The sequence below is a fragment of the Tribolium madens genome, unplaced genomic scaffold, assembly GCF_015345945.1.
Source record: "Tribolium madens isolate multiple individuals breed KSU strain unplaced genomic scaffold, Tmad_KSU_1.1 Scaffold_91;HRSCAF=231;Tcas5.2_LG7, whole genome shotgun sequence".
NCBI lineage: Eukaryota > Metazoa > Arthropoda > Insecta > Coleoptera > Tenebrionidae > Tribolium > Tribolium madens.
The window spans coordinates 3,140,470-3,158,734 of NW_025401063.1; the positions used below are offsets into that span (position 1 = coordinate 3,140,470).

Genomic DNA, 18,265 nt, shown 5'->3' on the forward strand with positions numbered 1-18,265 from the left:
TTATAATATTTTATGTTTATGTGAAAAACATGTAGAAAAATTAACAAAACAGGCATTTTTGCGATACACATTGTTAAACAAAAGTTCAAATTACAATTTGGATAATAAATATCCAAAAAATATATAAAAAATCGTAAAAAGTAAGTGGGCCTTATTTGGCTGTTACCTTACATATTTTTTCATCAAAATAAAACAAAATCAACTTTTTTTCCAATTTTGCATTAAATTTGAAAAAAAATCAAAAACATAAAAAACTGTAATTCTTTTGTGGAACTTTGATTAAAAGGTTTCATGGATCGATTTAAAAATGGGGGTACATTAAGCTATAAAATACCTGCAAACATTAGTCTCCCCATCAATATTGCTGAATACGCGGTACATTTACTAAAACAACGCTAAAGTAACTTTTTTCTTATTTCTTTAATTCAATGTTGAATGTGAAAATTAAAAAAAAATCGTATAAGAATCTTATAAGAAATTTATTGCTGTTTTTGTGCGGTTGCTGAAATAAGGATCCTTTTTCACTAAAAGTCAGATATCTCGACGACAAATTGACGTAAAGAGAATACAGAGTGTTAAAAAAAAAAGATTGTAAAATATTTCAGGAGGTAATAGTATGGACCAAAACAAACAAAAAAGTCTCGGAGATATCGAAAATGATTCGTTTTTTGAAACATTTATATCCAGTCTTTTCAAATAAAAAAGAAAAACTTCTAGTAAGAATTCTAAAAATTTTCACATTCGTTATCTCAGAAACCGTTACTTTGCGGACCCATGTTTATAAAACTTTCTGTTTATTTTTGATCCATACTATTTACCTATTTAAATAATTTACAATCTTTTTTCAACATCCTGTATAAAACAGCATGTTAAAGCTAAATGAACAAGCTATCCGGCCTATGTATTGACTTAACTAAAAAAAAAAACAAGTCTGAACCAAAAACAAAAAAGTTACATCTTTTTTTTTGTCCTGCCCTATTTCTTGGGATTTTGGCCAAAAAATCTCAAAATTAGAAACTTAAAACTAAGGTTACCATTTTTCAACAAATAAATCTTAGTAAGAAAATTAATAACTTGTTAAACACAAATTGTATTTGTATTAATTTTGCAATAAAAAGAAAACTACAAAAACTAGGATTTTCATTAATGTTCTTCACTTGTCAAAATTACTTCTTTGTAGTAGATGATTATGATAAAGAAACCTATAGGCAACACTGAATTTATTAGTGAATTATGAAAGACAATTATGTATACAGAGTGTTTTCTTAATTTAGCGAAAAATATATTAATTAAAAAAATTAAAAAATKCAGTGACGTGCGCGTACGACACTGCTAAAAGTAAAAATAAAATAAATGCCGGAAAATAAGCACTTTCAGAGGCTCACAAAACCTGTAAAATTCTATGAAAATAACTCAAATGAGTTAAAATCCAATAATAGATTTTAATTTTTGTCATGAAACTTTTATCATCCTGTATATCCGTAACGAAGCTTTATAGGACTATCATTTATTTAACAAATTAATGTAGAATATGTGGTTGTAATATCAGGAAACCACACTGTATAACAGTAACGTTTGAATGACAGTCAATGTTGCCAACTTAATTTCAAAATCACAACCCACTTTATTAAACTGATTTTTTTGTAAACTTACCTGGGGGCGATTGTGCCATTCCCTGGACACCTAAACTGCGTATTCAAACACGTGTAATGCTCGCAATCCTTTTCATCTGACTTATCACCACAATCATCATTCCCATTACACAAATCCGATGGATGTGTACAATGCCCATTATCGCACTGATATTGTCCTGGCATACACTTAAACGGCCGACAATCACTCGGTTCATCACTCCCATCTCCACAATCATCCTGCGTATCACATTTCCACCAAAACGGTATACATTTATAACTTTTCTTGCATTCGAAATGAGCCGATGTGCAATTCGCCTCACAACTCTTCCCATCCTCCTTCAAAACGTAATTCTCTGGACAGACACACTTGTAGAACGGCTCTTSTGGCGTTAAGAGACACAAAGCCGAACAATTTGCCTTCTCGCAGGGATTTTTAATCTTGGGTTGTTTCAATGGATGAACAACACGGATATCCATAGGTCGGTGCACCGTCGTCATGATCCTCGTGCAGTTATCCCCAGTGTATTTATGACACCTTTCGACTGATTTAGTCTCCCAATCCGTCCAGTAGATATAATCTTCCCAAATATCGATAGCAAACACGTGGTGGAGTTGCAAATAGTGGTTTTTCTCGCGACTCATAATCCGATGGATGTTATGACCATCAAGGTCTGAAACTGCGATATAATCCTCCCGAGCATCGGCCCAGAAGAGTTCTTTGGTTTCGTAGGAGATGGTGAGGGCATTGGGCCAACCAAGACTCGAATTGACAATGATTTGTTGCTGGGAGCCGTCCATTCCGGCTTTACCAATATGGGCATGGGTGCCCCAATCGGTCCAGTAGAGGTAGCCCCGCATAGGGTCCAAAGCCACGGCACGGGGCTCCTCAAGCCCTTTAGAGATGAGCACGCGCCGGAAACGGCCATCCAAAGAGGAGACTTCCAACGTATCCAAACCTTTATCACACCAGTAGAGGTTCCTCCCAACCCAATCAACGGCTAAACCATCTGGATTTTGCAACGTCGGTGAATGCAACACCTCAATCTCACTTGAACTATTCTTATAATCGCACAATCGCTTAATGGAACTCCCTAATTGGGTCACATCCGACCAATAGATACATTTCGTGCTCCAATCATAGTCTAAAGCTACGGCATTGGTGAGATTGTGAGCCAAAAGAGTTGATTGGCCGGTTAAATCAATTTCACGGATGTAGTAACGGTTAGCGAGGATCAGTGTAACCGGAATGTTTGAGTTTGAACCGCAGGTTCTTCCATCAGGGTGGAGAATGTAACCTGGAGCACAACTGCAATGGAAGGAGCCTCTAGTGTTGCGACAGAGTTGACTACAAGGTCTTGAGTGACATTCATCAATGTCTTCACACAAGTGACTGTCTTTGCTACTGGTTTGGTAACCGGTGTAACACTGACATTCGTAACCGATCGGTTTATCGACACATTTTTGCGAACAGGGCGGTGGTTGAGCCGTACATTCGTTGATGCCTGAAATGAATAATTTTTTCAACTACTAATAATTATTTATGTAAAATATCAAGAGAATAAACTATTTTAATACCGAGAATCTAAATGTTGCTCATTTATTAACTACCTCGGCTATAAAAAAATCTCGTCTCTACCTTTTTTTCAAAGTGATATACAAAACTTTCCTCCCAACAGAGAAATTAATAATAAATAATATTAATAAATTAATAAATATTCAATGGCAATTTTAAGAGTAAAAATCTGTATCAAGAAGTGTTTTTACGTCAAACAACTCTCAAAAGATTCAATTCATTCAATTTCAGTTTATTTTAAGAGTAAAAATCCATACATATCTATAGTACTCCAAAAATTAAGAGAACAAAAATATTTCCTAAATTTTTTTGTGATTTTTGAAAAATGTCGTATTTAGATTAAAAGAAAACATTTTGAAGCACCGTTTTCTCAGACCGATTGATCAAAAAGAATTAAAAAATAATTACTCATACATATACTTTATTTATATGTATTAATGTGTATGAAGTAGGTTGTAGAACTCTAAATGCAACTTTAATTTAAAGGCCAATTCACACAAAAAATGTCATTATCCAGAACAAATTTAATAACACCAATAATGACAAAATTAATTATTTTTTTGCTACAAGGGGTACACATTTATTTGAGAAAATTATTTTTAGGGAAGACTGAGGTTAGGATTGTTTGAATTTTCGCATGGTTCCTACCTTAAAATAATCTTTTTGATTACTTCGATGCACATTAATATGAAATAGAGACTTATATTGTTTCTGAACATTGTCTAATCTTCATCAAAATGAAAAAAAAAATTTTTTTTCAACTTTTTTCCAATTTTGCATTAGTTATTTGGTGTTAAATTTGAAATATAAAAGCAAAATTTTGTTTTTTTTTTGAAAATTGTAAAAAAAATCAAGAAATGATACAGCTTAATTTAAAAAAAAAAATGAAACAAAATTTCTTTTTGTTTATTAAAGATTTTTTCCTTAACTTACCGTTAATACAATTACTGAAAAATCCTATATCAAATTCTAAATATGAGCCTTATTTAGGGCTAGGAGGTTCCAAACAAGGCCCTTTATAATATTTTATGTTTATATGAAAAACATGTAGAAAACTTAACAAAACAGGCATTTTTGCGATACACATTGTTAAACAAAAGTTCAAATTACAATTTGGATAATAAATATCCAAAAAATATATAAAATATCGTAAAAATTAAGTGTGCCTTATTTGGCTGTTACTTTACATATTTTTTCATCAAAATAAAAGAAAATCAACTTTTTTCCAATTTTGCATTAAATTTGAAAAAAAAATCAAAAATTTTTTTGTTTCTAATTTCTAAAAAAATTCAAGGAACATTACTGATTCATTTTGAAAAGAAAAAAGGAACAATTGTACATAATGTTTCTGAACATTGTCTAATTTTCATGAAAATAAGAAAAAGCTGTCAATTTTTTTACTGTTTTGCAAAAGTTATTAGTTAAATTTTCGAAAAAAAATTCAAAAACATAAAAAATGAAATTCTTTTGTGAAACTTTGATCAAAAGGTCCGAGAAAACAGTTTAATGGATCGATTTAAAAATGGGGGAACATTAAGCTATAAAACACCTACAAACATTAGTCTCCCCAACAATATTGATGAATACGCGGTAACTTTTTTCTTATTTCTTTAATTCAATGTTGAGTGTYAAAATTAAAAAAAATGTATAAGAATCTTATAAGAAATCTATTCCTATTTTATGTGCGGTTGCTGAAATAAGGATCATTTTTCACTAAAAGTCAGATATCTCGACGACAAATTGACGTAAAGAGAATACAGAGTGTTAAAAAAAACATTGTAAAATATTTCAGGAAGTAATAGTATGGACCAAAACAAACAAAAAAGTCTCGGAGATATCGAAAATTATTCGTTTTTTAAAACATTTATTTGCAGTCTTTTCAAATAAAAAAGAGAAACTTTTAGTAAGAATTCTAAAAATTTTCACATTCGTTATCTCAGAAACCGTTACTTTGCAGACCCATGTTTATTAAAACTTTTTGTTTATTTTACCTATTTAAATATTTTACAATCTTTTTTCAACATCCTGTATAAAACAGCATGTTAAAGCTGAATGAACAGGCTATCCGGCCTATGTATTAACTTAACTAAAAAAAAATCCCCAAGTCTCTGAACCAAAAACAAAAAAGTTATACATTTTTTTTTGTCTTGCCCTATTTCTTGGGATTTTGGCCAAAAAATCTCAAAACTAGAAACTGAAAGCTTCAAAATGTTCTTTTTTTTTATCTAGACACGATCATTTTTCAAAAAATTTAAGAAATATTTCTACTCTGAGTAGTTTATTTCATTTATTTTATTCTCGAAGAAATATTAGTCAAACAAGAGGAATAAAGCGTCACTTCATTCCCTGTTGGGAGGAAATGAATTTTTCTTCACTTACGACATTTCGTCTCGTCGCTGTAATCCCCACAGTTATTCTCGCCGTTGCACAACAACGTATCATTGATACAAACCCCATTCCCGCAATGGAACCACCCTTTGCCCTTGCAATAATCCCCTTCGTTGTGACAATCCTTCCCTTCGTCGCTCCCATCCCCACAATCATCATTCCCGTCACATTTCAACAAATCCATGATACATTTTCCGTTGTTGCATGCGAACTCGTCCGAAGTGCACGTTTTATGACACTCGGGGGGCTCATCACTCCCATCATTGCAGTCTTTATCGCCGTCGCAGTAATACATTTTGTTGATACAAACGCCGTTCGTGCATTGAAAATGCTCGGAGGTGCAAACACCGCATCCTTGATCCTTGTGTTCATCAGCACCGTCGAGACAATCAGCCTCGCCGTCGCATAGCCACAAACGGGAGATACAWCGACCGGTGCTGTTGCATCGGAAGTCGCCGTTGTCGCATTCGCGAAGTTGGCAGTGTTTGCTCTCATCGGATTGGTCCATGCAATCGGGATGYCCGTCGCATTGCCAACTCAAAGGGATACACTCGCTGTTGTCGCATTTGAACTGATCGCTGCGGCACTGGTGACCTGAGGAAMTTTCGTTTTACGAAATTTCGCAAAAACGTTAAATACTTACGACAGTCGTATTCGTCGCTGTTGTCTAGACAGTCGGGGATACCGTTGCAGTGCCACGAAAGGGGAATGCAATTGGAGTCGCCACACATGAATTGGTCGTTCTGACAGTGGCCTTCCATAACTCCTACAAAAAAATAATTACCAACATGAGTTAAACTTGCTTTCTAAGCAAAGTAGCCTGTAACTTTATGATTCAGTTGGTAACTTGTAAATAAATTATAAACATTACAATTTGAGTGATTTTAATCTAAAATGGTAGGGGACATAATTCTTTAAAACACTGAATAAAAATAAATAAATAAATGTTCCAAATATGCATTTTTAATGACAACTTGTAGATAGACGAGTGGAATAGGTTTAATAACGTCAAAACACTTAAGGCACTTAAGTTTACATTATTTCTCCTAAATAAAAAGTCAAAAAAAAATTACACTTGTCGAATATTTAACGATTTTTTTAACAATTATGGTACACTTACATGAAATAAAAACCTTTATTTAAAAAATTGTATACACAGATTTCTATCAATCTTTTATAACAATGCAATATAAAATAATATTTGATTTATTGACAAAAGCTAACACAAGTTCTGAAATTATCAAACTCAAAAATATTTTTTGCTAAAAAAAAACGCTTTGTGTAATCATGTAAATAAAAGTAAAAACATGAAATCATGGAAATAATTAGAAAAAAGACAGAATTCACAATTTGAGATAATTAATTTTCATTGAAACTTTTCAAGTACCCAAAAACCCAATAAATCATAGAAATAATGTGTAATTAGAAAAACAATTTTGAAATCTAAAGAAATCTACATTGCCAACATCAGTTAAATCTTATGAATTACACTTTTGAAACTTTCAAAAATTTTGAGTTTTCAATAAAACCTTCAATGAAACTTTTCAAACTCCTAAAAACAAAAACTCATGGAAATAATGCGTGTTATAAAGAAATGACAATTGACAATTTTAAGATGTAAAAAAAACTACCGAATGGAATTTGAATCTTATAAAACTTACACCTTTGAAATTTTTCAAAATTTTTAGTTTTTAATGAAACTTTCATAGAAACTTTTCAAGTTCCCCACAAAAAAAAGAAAACATAAAAATAATGCGTAATACAAAAAAATTATGAGATGTAAAGAAATCTACATTACCGACATCACTTAAATCTAACGAAACTTACAGTTTGAAACTCCTCAAAACATTCAGTTTTTAATGAAACTTTTCAAGTTCAAAAAAAAATCATAGAAATAATGCGTATTAGAAAAACAGTTTTGAAGATCTAAATAAATCTACATTACCAACATCAGTTAAATCTTATGAATTACACTTTTAAAACTTTTAGCTTTCAATGAAACTTTTCAAACTCCTGGAACTCATGGAAATAATGCATGTTAGAAAGAAATAACAATTGACAATTTTGAGATGTAAAAAAAACTACCGAATGAATTTGAATCTTGTAAAACTTAACCTTCGAAACTTTTCAAAAATTTTAGTTTTTAATGAAAATCAGAAACTTTTCAAGTTACCAAAAAAAAAGAAATCGTAGAAATAATGCGTAACTAGAAAAAAATGACAATTAGTTGAATCTTATAAAACTTACACTATTGAGATTTTTTTTAAATTCACAGTTTTCAATAAAACTTTCATTGAAACGTTTCAAACTCCCCAAAAAGAACAATAACTCATAAAAATAATGCGTATTAGAAAAAAAAATTATAAAAAAATTGAGATATAAAGAAATCTACATTACCGACATCAGTTAAATCTTATGAAACTTACTCTTAAAAACATTCAATTTTTCAGAAACTTTCCCAAAAAAAAAAGAATTCATAGAAAATGCGTATTAGAAAGAAATGACAGAATTGACAATTTTGAGATGTAATAAAAACTTAATTACCGATTACCAGTTGAATATTAAAACTTTTTAAAATTTTTAGTATTTAATGAAACTTTCACAAAAACTTTTTAAGTTAAAAAAAACAAGAAATCAGAAATAATGCGTAATTAGAAAAAAAATTACAAAATTGACAATTTTGAGATGTAAAGAAATCTACATTACCACCATCAGTTGAATCTTATAAAATCTACACTTTTGAAACTTTAAAAATTTAGTTTTCAATAAAACTTCCATTAAAACTTTTCAAGCTCCCAAACAAATAAAAACAAGAACTCATAGAAATAAAGCGTATTAGAAAGAAATGACAGAATTGAATTGAGATGTAATAAAAACTTAATTACCGATTATTGAATACATATTATAAAACTTACACCTTTGGAACTTTTCAAAATTTTTAGTTTTTAATGAAACTTTCACAAAAACTTTCAAGTTCAAAAAAAAAAAAAACAAGAAACTAGAAATAATGCGTAATTAGGAAAAAATGACAAAATTGACAATTTTGAGATATAAAGAAATCTACATTACCACCATCAGTTGAATCTTATGAAATTTACACTTTTGAAACTTTTAAAAATTTACAGTTTTCAATAAAACTTTCATTGAAACTTTTCAAGCTCCCAAACAAATAAAAACAAGAACTCATAGAAGAAATAAAGCGTATCAGAAAGAAATGACAGAATTAACAATTATAAGATGCAAAGAAATTACCGACATCAGTTAAATCATGAAACTTTGAAACTCTTAGAACATTCAGTTTTTAATGAAACTTTTCAAGCTCCCAAAAAAATCATGGAGATAATGCGTAATTAGAAGGAAATGACAGAATTGACAATTTTTAATGTAAAGAAATTTCATCAAACAATTTCTACACATTATAACTAAATCTAATATTGGGATTATTTATTCTAAATTTTTGTCAAAAAAGCGCTGAACTTGATAATCAGTAAAACAATTCCCCAAATAAATATGGTCATTTTTGTCATATCTTATTTTGTTACCCAATGTTGCCAACTTAATTTCAAAGCCCCAGGCCACTGTGACCGGTACTTACGACAATTTTCCTCATCTGAACTCAAATCCCGCGTCGATTTYGCATCATGACAGTCATCTTTTCCATCACATCTCGCCTCGAGACTGATACAAGTGCCATTAGAGCACTGAAATTGTAATATATCGCAACGTTTCTCACGCCCTGTACAATTTTTCTCATCTGACAAGTCCCAACAYTCATTTTCACCATCACAAAACCACTCRTTGTGAATACAAGCGGTGGTGTTTTCGCAATTGATCATATTACCGTCATGGAAATCTAACGTGCAATTCCGCACCTCTGAAAACAAATCAATAGATCCACAATTAATAATAAAAAAAAATCGTACCACAACCCATCTCATCGCTGGCATCCTCACAATCRGGATCATTATCACACCTCAACACCTTATGGATACACTCTCCGGTGTTGCACTTGAAATACTCATCCTCACTGCACGAGCAGTTCTCCTCATCACTGGCATCCCCGCAATCATCAACCCCATTACACTTCTCCTTCCTCTCGACACATCGTTTATTATTGCACTGAAACCAGCCCTGGAGACAGGTCCTGTGCCCACAATACCCCGGCTCTTCATCCGACTTGTCCGAACAATGGGCTATACCATCACATGTGAGTCTAAATGGCACACATCCGCCATCCGAACACCGGAAACTATCGTACTGATCACACGCTTTCGTATTACTATAACACCTCTTCCGGTCCTCGGCTAAAATCCGGCCATCCATACACGAACACTGCACCATAGCGGACGCATTCAAACTACAGATTTCCTCACAACCGCCGTTTAAAATCTTGCAGGGATTATTGAAACAATCCTCGGTGTCGTTAGCAATTGTTACAATACCCATAGGTCTGGCAACGTCGCGTCTTAACCAAACCACATTCTGACCGGTTAYTTTATCAGCACGTAGAACCGCATGTAGCATCCAATCCGTCCAATAAATATAGTCGCCGTAGACGGCCAAAGCGAAAGGATGTTGAGGAGTGACTTTGGCCAAAACCACTCGGTTAGAACCGTCATATTCGCACCGTTCGATTTTATCAAGACGGGCGTCGCCCCAGTACAGTTTCTGTGCTTTYTGATCYAGWGTCAACGCGTTAGGCATACGTATATCGGTTTTGATAATCGTCTCGAGGTTATAACCGGATAAGAACACACGTTCAATACTCGGCTGATGCGAATTCCAATTGGTCCAATACACACGACCACCGCAACTGTCAACGACAATTCCACGTGGTTTGTCTTGCAAACGTAACCGGACGATTTGTTCGACTTGACTCGCATTGGTCATTTGATCGGTTAGGTTAACTCGGTTAATGGTTGCGTGGTTATTACAAGTCCAGTAGAGCATATTGTGGACTTGTTCATAAGCGAGACCTTCGACTGATCCTTGACCTTCAACAATAATTCGATGGTCACTCCCATTGTAGAAAACTGCATTTATCGACCCTTTTTGTATATCAGAATAGAAAAGGCGCTGATGTTTGTAACTAAACGACAAACCAATGGCYTTTTTCAAAAGTGTGTTGTTCTTGATACTGGGYTGTGGSGCATTTTGGAGATTTTCATCGTCAAGCATTTGGATCGAGTCAATACTCACYACACGCGAATACATAACAAAAGTTTTAAAAGCTTCACAAGTTTTCCCATTTGGTGCGATTTTTCCATGAGAACAGACACAAACCGGATGTGTTCCGTTGTAGAGACAGAGTTGTTCGCATCCGCCGTTGTTTAGAGCACAAGGATTGGTTCCGGTTTGTTTACGTTTGGAGAAAACTTGGATGTCTTTAAGGGAGTCCCCCACGTCGCGGAGAAGAACCTTGAAGTTGGATAGGTTACTTAAGGGGGCTTCGAGAAGGCTACCCTTATCAAATGTCTTATCCAACCAATAGAGTTTCTTGTCCAAAATCGTCACCGCTGTGGGATTCTCCAGTGTGGTATTCAACAACACCTCATGCCCACTCCCATCATACCCAATCACCTCAATGGTATGCTTACTCGCATCGCAGAAATAAACCTTCCTCTGATCCGAATCCAGRGTAACATCGAAAATCGCCAACGAATTGTTCACCAACAACTTGCGATTGCGCCCATCCATGGTGGCAATCTCCAATCTGGGCCCCCCTGCCCACACCATCACTCCTCTCACCGGATCCACAGCAATCGACGTTGGTTTRCCAATCTCATTCGCGAGCAAAACATGCTGTTTACTCCCATCAAGTCTCGCCACTTCAATCACACCCCTTTTCGAATCACACCAGTACATATTCCCCGCGATCCAATCAATCGCAAGTCCTGTTAACCAATCAACAGGCACACTATCCATCGCCTCTGTGGGCTCGATTATATGGCGTCGTTGGGTCCCATCTCGTTTGATACTTGTAATAGAACCGCGATCACTATCCGCCCAAAACAAAAGATCGCTTCCAGCAACAAAATCAATCGCTGTGGCCATTGAAATGCGAGAAATGGGCCCCAAAACGGCAGTTTGGTTGTTACCGTCAAGTGCTAAGCCGCGAATCTCCCAATTGACTGAATAAAAAATGAATTCCTCGACTCCGAGACACTTATTCGGGTTGTGGGGGTCGGTGTGGTAACCAGTGGCGCACCGACACCGGAAACTCGACACTGAAGTGGGCAAACACAAATCGGAACATTGCGAATTGGAACACGGATGAAAACCTTTTTGTTCCATCGGGTCGTAAATCCTCAACGCAAAAACACTACCCGTATTGTTCCTCAAAACTGTGTCATTACCACCGGTCATTTTATCCACAATGTGGATGGTATGGTCATCATCATCGGCATAATACACATGGTCTTGGTACACTGTCGCTGCAAGAACCGAAACATGTGGTAATTTCAACTTGGTGACATCTCTCCCGTCCAAATTACTGAAATAAATCTCAAACTCGCTGACCCAATACAACTTATCCGAGTGCAAATCGACGCACAAACTATGTGAGTGTGATTTTAACCCCGTCACGATTTTCTTCCTCTTGCTCCCGTCCATGGCACTCGTCTCAATGAAAGTTTCATTAGTCATCGCGATCCAAAACAGTTGGCCGAGACGAGGATGCACAGCGACTGATAACACGTTCAAACTATCGATTATTGTCGTGATAAACTCGGCGTCGAGATTCGAGACGGTGATTCCTTGAGGAGAGGAAACGAACATTAAGTTTGATAGCCAGTCGATTGCGAGGCCTGATGGGTTTTTGAGGCCGGTGTCGATGAGGGTTTGGATGGGGCCGGTGGTTAAGCCCGAGCGTTTGATTTCGCTGATTTGGGAATCGGCCCAGTAGAGAGTGTTGTTGCGTGCGAGGTATTCCAGTTGGACGGGGTTGAGGACCTGGGGGGCGCTTATGGTCGGGATTGTGTGGTAGTAGGGCTGGAGGATGTCCACGCCGCGGATTTCGCTCGTGCGGGCTATGAGCAGGACGCGTTCGTTCACTGGAAGAAAAGGATCAGCACATGGTAGAAAAAATAACTCAACGAGAGACAAGTTTGCAAAGAAAACGAGCTTTTTCAATAAAAAAAATGTAATTACATGTAATTACATTTTTTTTAATAAAGTTACTAATAAAAACAAGCAGTTGTTTATTTTCCCTTTATTTAAGTAAGCAATGTTTTCCAATTTCCACACCAACTCAATTGGATTGTATTAACAATGATATAGAAAATGTATTCCATGGGTTTTAATTATTAACATAATTACATAGAAAATGTTTTGGAGGATGAAGGCTTCACAGCTAATTTTTCAATTTACCAACAAAAAAACGTTAATTCCGAGTATTCCGAAAAATCCATTTATAGTATTTTTGCCTGAATACAAGCTGCATCATACATTACATTTTTTCCATTGTTAAAATAAATGTGGTCAACACAAATGATAAGACGCATTATCTACAACCAGTACATACTTTTCAACTCAATAAATACAGAATTTTGAGCTAGTTGGTTTATAATTAGTTAAATAAAATCGCAAATTATTACAAATGTGGGTGACACGCTATAGATTTTAGCCCCCATATAATATCAACAGGATTATATAAAAAATGGCATGGAGAAAAAAGTCACAAGCTTCATTTAGTTTTTCAATATGTTAAATACTTTTTGTTTTTGTTGACAATTTAATAACTTCCACGGACACAGCAACAGCAACTTTTTCAATTTACCAACGAAAAAAAATACAACTTAAATTAATCCATTTGTACTAATTTTTTGGTAAAACTGAAATAGTGGCCCACTGGAATGATAAGACGCATTGTCCATTACATAACACACATAAATGTGATCAATTAAATGATAAGACGCATTATCGATAACCACTACATGTTTTTAACCCCCTGCACATATTGGGCAAATAACAATCGTAAAACAATGTAGGTAAATGTGGCTAACAATTTACGGATTGTAGCCCCATACCATTTCAACTGGATTATATAGAAAATGGTATGGAAGAAAGTCAAGATCTTAATTCAGTTTATTAATCTATTTTCTTCTTTAGAGACAATTTAATAACTTCCACAGATATGGTTCATGCTCACAGTAACTTTTTCAATTTACTAATGAAAAAAAGTTAATTCCGATTTAAATCAATGCATTTGTAGTATTTTTTTGGTATAATTAGATTATGTAGTCCATTGGAGTGATAAGACGCATTTTTTGGTATAATTAGATTATGTAGTCCATTGGAATGATAAGACGCATTGTCCATTACATAACACACATAAATGTGGTCAATGGCAATGATAAGGTGCATTATCGATAACCACTACATGTTTTTAGCCCACTGATGCAAAAATTTGCACATATTGGGCAAATAACAATCGTAAAACAGTATAGGTAAATGTGGTTAACATTTTATGGATTGTAGCCCCCATACCATTTCAACTGGATTATATAGAAAATGGTATGGAGGAAAGAAGTCAAATTCAAGCTCTTAATTCAGTTTCTGAATGTGTTTTCTTTCTTCAGAGACAATTTAATAACTTCCACAGATATGGTCCATGCTCACAGTAACTTTTTCAATTTACTAATGAAAAAAAGTTAATTCCGACTTAAATCAATCCATTTGTAATATTTTTTTTTGGTATAATTATGTAGTCCACTGGAATGATAAGACGCATTGTCCATTACATAACACACATAAATGTGGCCAATGGCAATGATAAGGTGCATTATCGATAACAACCACATTCTTTTTTTAATACACTGATGCTAAAATCTACGCTAGATGGTACATATTGGGCAAATAATTCGCGGTCTTCATTCAGTTTCTTGATACGTTTTCTTCTCTAGAGACATTTTCATAACTTCCACCGCATGAAAAGGTGGAAAAAAAAAGTTTTAGTTTTATGATAAAAAAATCTCAATTTAATCCATTTGTGGCCACTTTTCTGGAATGATAAGGCTTATTGTCAATTCCATTACTTCACACACAAATGTGGTCAATTGGAATAGCAAAATGCGTTGTACATAACCACTCCATGTTTTATTTTTTTCCTAATTTTTAACCCAATGAATTTTAACATGTGCTAGCTGATACATAATTAGTTGTAACAACAAACTAAAATGCAAATGCAGTTTTTTTCTGCATAAAAATGTAAATCATTCCTTACCGATTTTTTCTTGATTTCCCTTTGGCTTTTTTGCCATGATTAGTGTTATACAAAAACTTCAGTAATATTTCAATCGACTACTTCACAAATTTTACTAAAGAAATGAACGTTTTTTAATGTAAGTTTTACTACTTTCCCCATCAACAACAGAAATTACGAAATTTTTTTTATGAAAACAAGTATGCCACCACAAAAAAATAAAAATCACTAACAAGCGACCAATGACAGGCAAGCTCCCAACATCACAACATTTGGAGGTAAATTTAAAAAAAAATGGGAAAAACCGAGTCATTTCTTTCATATAATATAATATGATAAATAATTACAAACGCAAAGAGTGGAAGTGGTTAGCATATTTCTTAAAAACAGCGTTTCAAATTCTTAAAAATTGAGGTTAGATTGCAAACTTGTCCCACCCCCTTCCCCTTACTTACCCACACAAGTCTTATTATCCGCACTTAGCCTCATAACATGGGGACAATCGCACTTATACGTCCGATTCGTGTGCAAAAGACACAAATGCGAGCAACCCCCATTATTCACCCCACATGGATTGGGCCCATCTCTCGGCTGTCTCGCCGGATGCATAATCTGTATATCAAACGGCTGCGTTAACGTCCTTTGAATCACCGCAACATCGCCCCCTGTAAACTTATTCGCTCTAACCACACTATTCGTCCTCCAATCCGTCCAATAAACATAGTTTTCAAACAATGCGATTGCGAACGGATGCGAAAGAGTCTCATGGTGTCTCATCACTTCATGGTGATCACTCCCGTCGTATTTCGTCGTGTGGATGGAATCCGATCGGGCGTCGATCCAATAAATGCGTCTGAGGACGTAGTCGAGAGTGAGACCATTGGGCCATCCGGCGTCGGTGATGCGGTCCACTCGGACGACTATTTCGCGGTCTAGCCCCGCCAGCGAGCAGCGCTCGATCCTGGGGGCGTTGTTATCCCAATCGGTCCAGAAGAGGTACCCGTCGCGGGGGTCCACAGCCACGGCACGGGGGCTCTCCATCTCGCCGGCGACAAGCGTACGCCGGAAACGACCATCGAGCTTCGCCACCTCGATTTGGTCAAGATTGCTCTCAACCCAATAGAGATTCTCACCAATCCAATCCACCGCCAGGCCCTCAGCCGTCGACAGCCCCGTTTGCACCACCACCTCGATGTTACTCAACGAGCCCCCAACCACCGTCCCTCTGTAAATCTTATCATCGATAACATCAGTCCAAAACACCATATTCGCATTCTGTGTGTAATAAAAATCCAACGCAATTGTATTCTTCAAACTRGAAATAAACGACTTGACATTAAAAGTYTTCAACTCGACGGCTTTCAACTCYTGTCGATTACTGAAAATAACGTAAGGTGTCGCCCCATTTGTGCTCTTGCATGTGAACCGATCAGACTCCAAGACATAGCCCTTGTAGCACCCACATTTGAATCTCTCCCCCACTGCGATGCATTTCTGCGAACAGACGCCCCACGCGTCYCAGGGGTGGGTTTTTGCACAGTTGGTCTTATCGGGTTGTAGATGCAACCCAGGGGGACAGGAACAAATCAAGCCTTCGGGGGCGTTGTGACAGTTATGAGAGCAATCGAGACGGATGTCGCAAAGACGTTCCGAACATCGGGCCCCCTCGTCGAAACCATCCTTGCAGTRGGCTATATCATCACATAGGTGTTCCACTGTGATGCATTTGGTGTTGTTGTCACAAAGACGGGAGGGGTGGTGACAAGTCGGTAACAGAGAGGAAGAAGTGGAGTTTTTGTGTGTGGTGGCGTTGCAGTGCTCCTCGTCACTGTTGTCGAGACAGTCGAGGTCCCCATCGCAAACATAAGACTAAAAGAAAAAAATAATGTGTCTGCTTTTTTTTAACGGAAATTGTTTTTTAAGTCATCAATTCAAAATTTTGTTAAAAAAATTAGTAACATTTTAAAATTATAGTTATGTTTTCATGTTGTCTCTCTTTATTTTGTAAAAATGTTTACCAAACCTGCATTATAAATTATGTTTAAATTTTAACGGTAACCTTTTTCTGACTTCTGCTTGCACACTTTTCGTGTTTAAATTTTCAAAAACTGTTAGCGGTACCCAATTTAGGCCTATTTTTGTGTTTTCGAGTCTAAAGTTTTTTCGCTAACGTTTAATGACATTCTTTTAAATTTAATCATTACCATGAATAAATTTTGTAGTGGTGCCAACGTCACGACTGTTTGTCAATTGCGTTTTAAAAATATGTCTTGATAGAAATAAATTTGAAAATATGTAACTGCAAATTTTTATACAAAATATAAGACAAGAAAAAATTGATAATAACAGTTTTTTTCGTGCGTTTTTCATCCAAAAAAAAACGCGTTTTTTTTTTGCTCAAACAAGTCGAAAGATCATCAAATTAAGTCAAAAACAATGTTATTTTTACATTTCTCGAGTGTTTAAACACGTATTTGAGCACATAACTTGTTTTTTCGCGAAATTTCGTCACAACAAACAGAAAAATCACCAAATCAGATCAAGAACAATGTTTGTATCTTTTTCGTTTAAGCACATTTTTRCAAGTAAAAATTTTTTTAACCAAATTTTGCCAAAATAAGACGAAAAATGGCCAAAACAGAAAGAAATTTATATTAATTCGGCTTATTTCGTTCGATTCAGTTGGTTTTTGAGCRCAAACTCATTTATTTTGCAAATTTTTCTCAAAATAAACCTAAAACTCACCAAATTATAGATATGTAGAATATGACGATATTATTATTTTGCTTCATAAACCGAAAGCCATCTAAATGAATTGAAAGTTAAGTTATTTTCTGTTTTTCTTTCAAATAATCATCAATCAGAAACGCATTRTTTTGTCCAAAGTGCAAACAATAGGTCAAAAACAGTGTTGTTTTTACCTTTTTAGAGCCTTTAAACACATTTTTAAGTAACAACTTAGTTTTATTGTAACATTTGGCCAATACAGACCAAAAAATCACCAAATTAAATTGAAATTTATGTTATTTTYGCCTGTTTCAAAAACATATTTTCAAGCTCAAAACTTGTTTTTCGTCACAACAAACAGAAAAATCACCGAATTAGATCAAGAATAACGTTACTTATTGTTTCTTTTTCGAGCGTTTAAGCACATTTTTAAAGTAAAAACTTGTTTAGCAGAATTTTGCCAAAATAGACCAAATAATCACCAAAGTCGGTAGAAATTTTCTCAAAACAAACCCAAAACCCACCAAAATAATAGATATGTAGAATATGTATATATCAATAATGGAAACTGTTAACAATAGGTCAAAAACGGTGTTATTTTTCGATTTTCGATTCAATTCATTTTTTGGACTGAAACTCATTTATTTTGCATAATTTTCTCAAAACAAACCTAAAACTTACCAAATWATAGATATGTAGAATATGACGTTATTTTTTATTATTTTGCTTTATAAACCGAAA

At 34.9% G+C, this 18,265-nt stretch overlaps 1 protein-coding gene across 1 annotated transcript in view; it reads right to left on the reverse strand.

Moving 5' to 3' along the window:
- Positions 1 to 18,265, reverse strand: part of LOC123011565 (prolow-density lipoprotein receptor-related protein 1) — a 50,117-nt gene that overhangs the window by 11,915 nt on the left and 19,937 nt on the right. Inside the window, exons 6-11 of the mRNA XM_044409067.1 lie at positions 15,253 to 16,666; positions 9,519 to 12,647; positions 9,191 to 9,469; positions 6,239 to 6,361; positions 5,587 to 6,189; positions 1,654 to 3,136 (exon numbers count right to left, since the gene is read on the reverse strand). Of these exons, the coding sequence (XP_044265002.1) occupies positions 1,654 to 3,136; positions 5,587 to 6,189; positions 6,239 to 6,361; positions 9,191 to 9,469; positions 9,519 to 12,647; positions 15,253 to 16,666 (7,031 nt within the window). The remainder of the gene's footprint in view (positions 1 to 1,653; positions 3,137 to 5,586; positions 6,190 to 6,238; positions 6,362 to 9,190; positions 9,470 to 9,518; positions 12,648 to 15,252; positions 16,667 to 18,265) is intronic.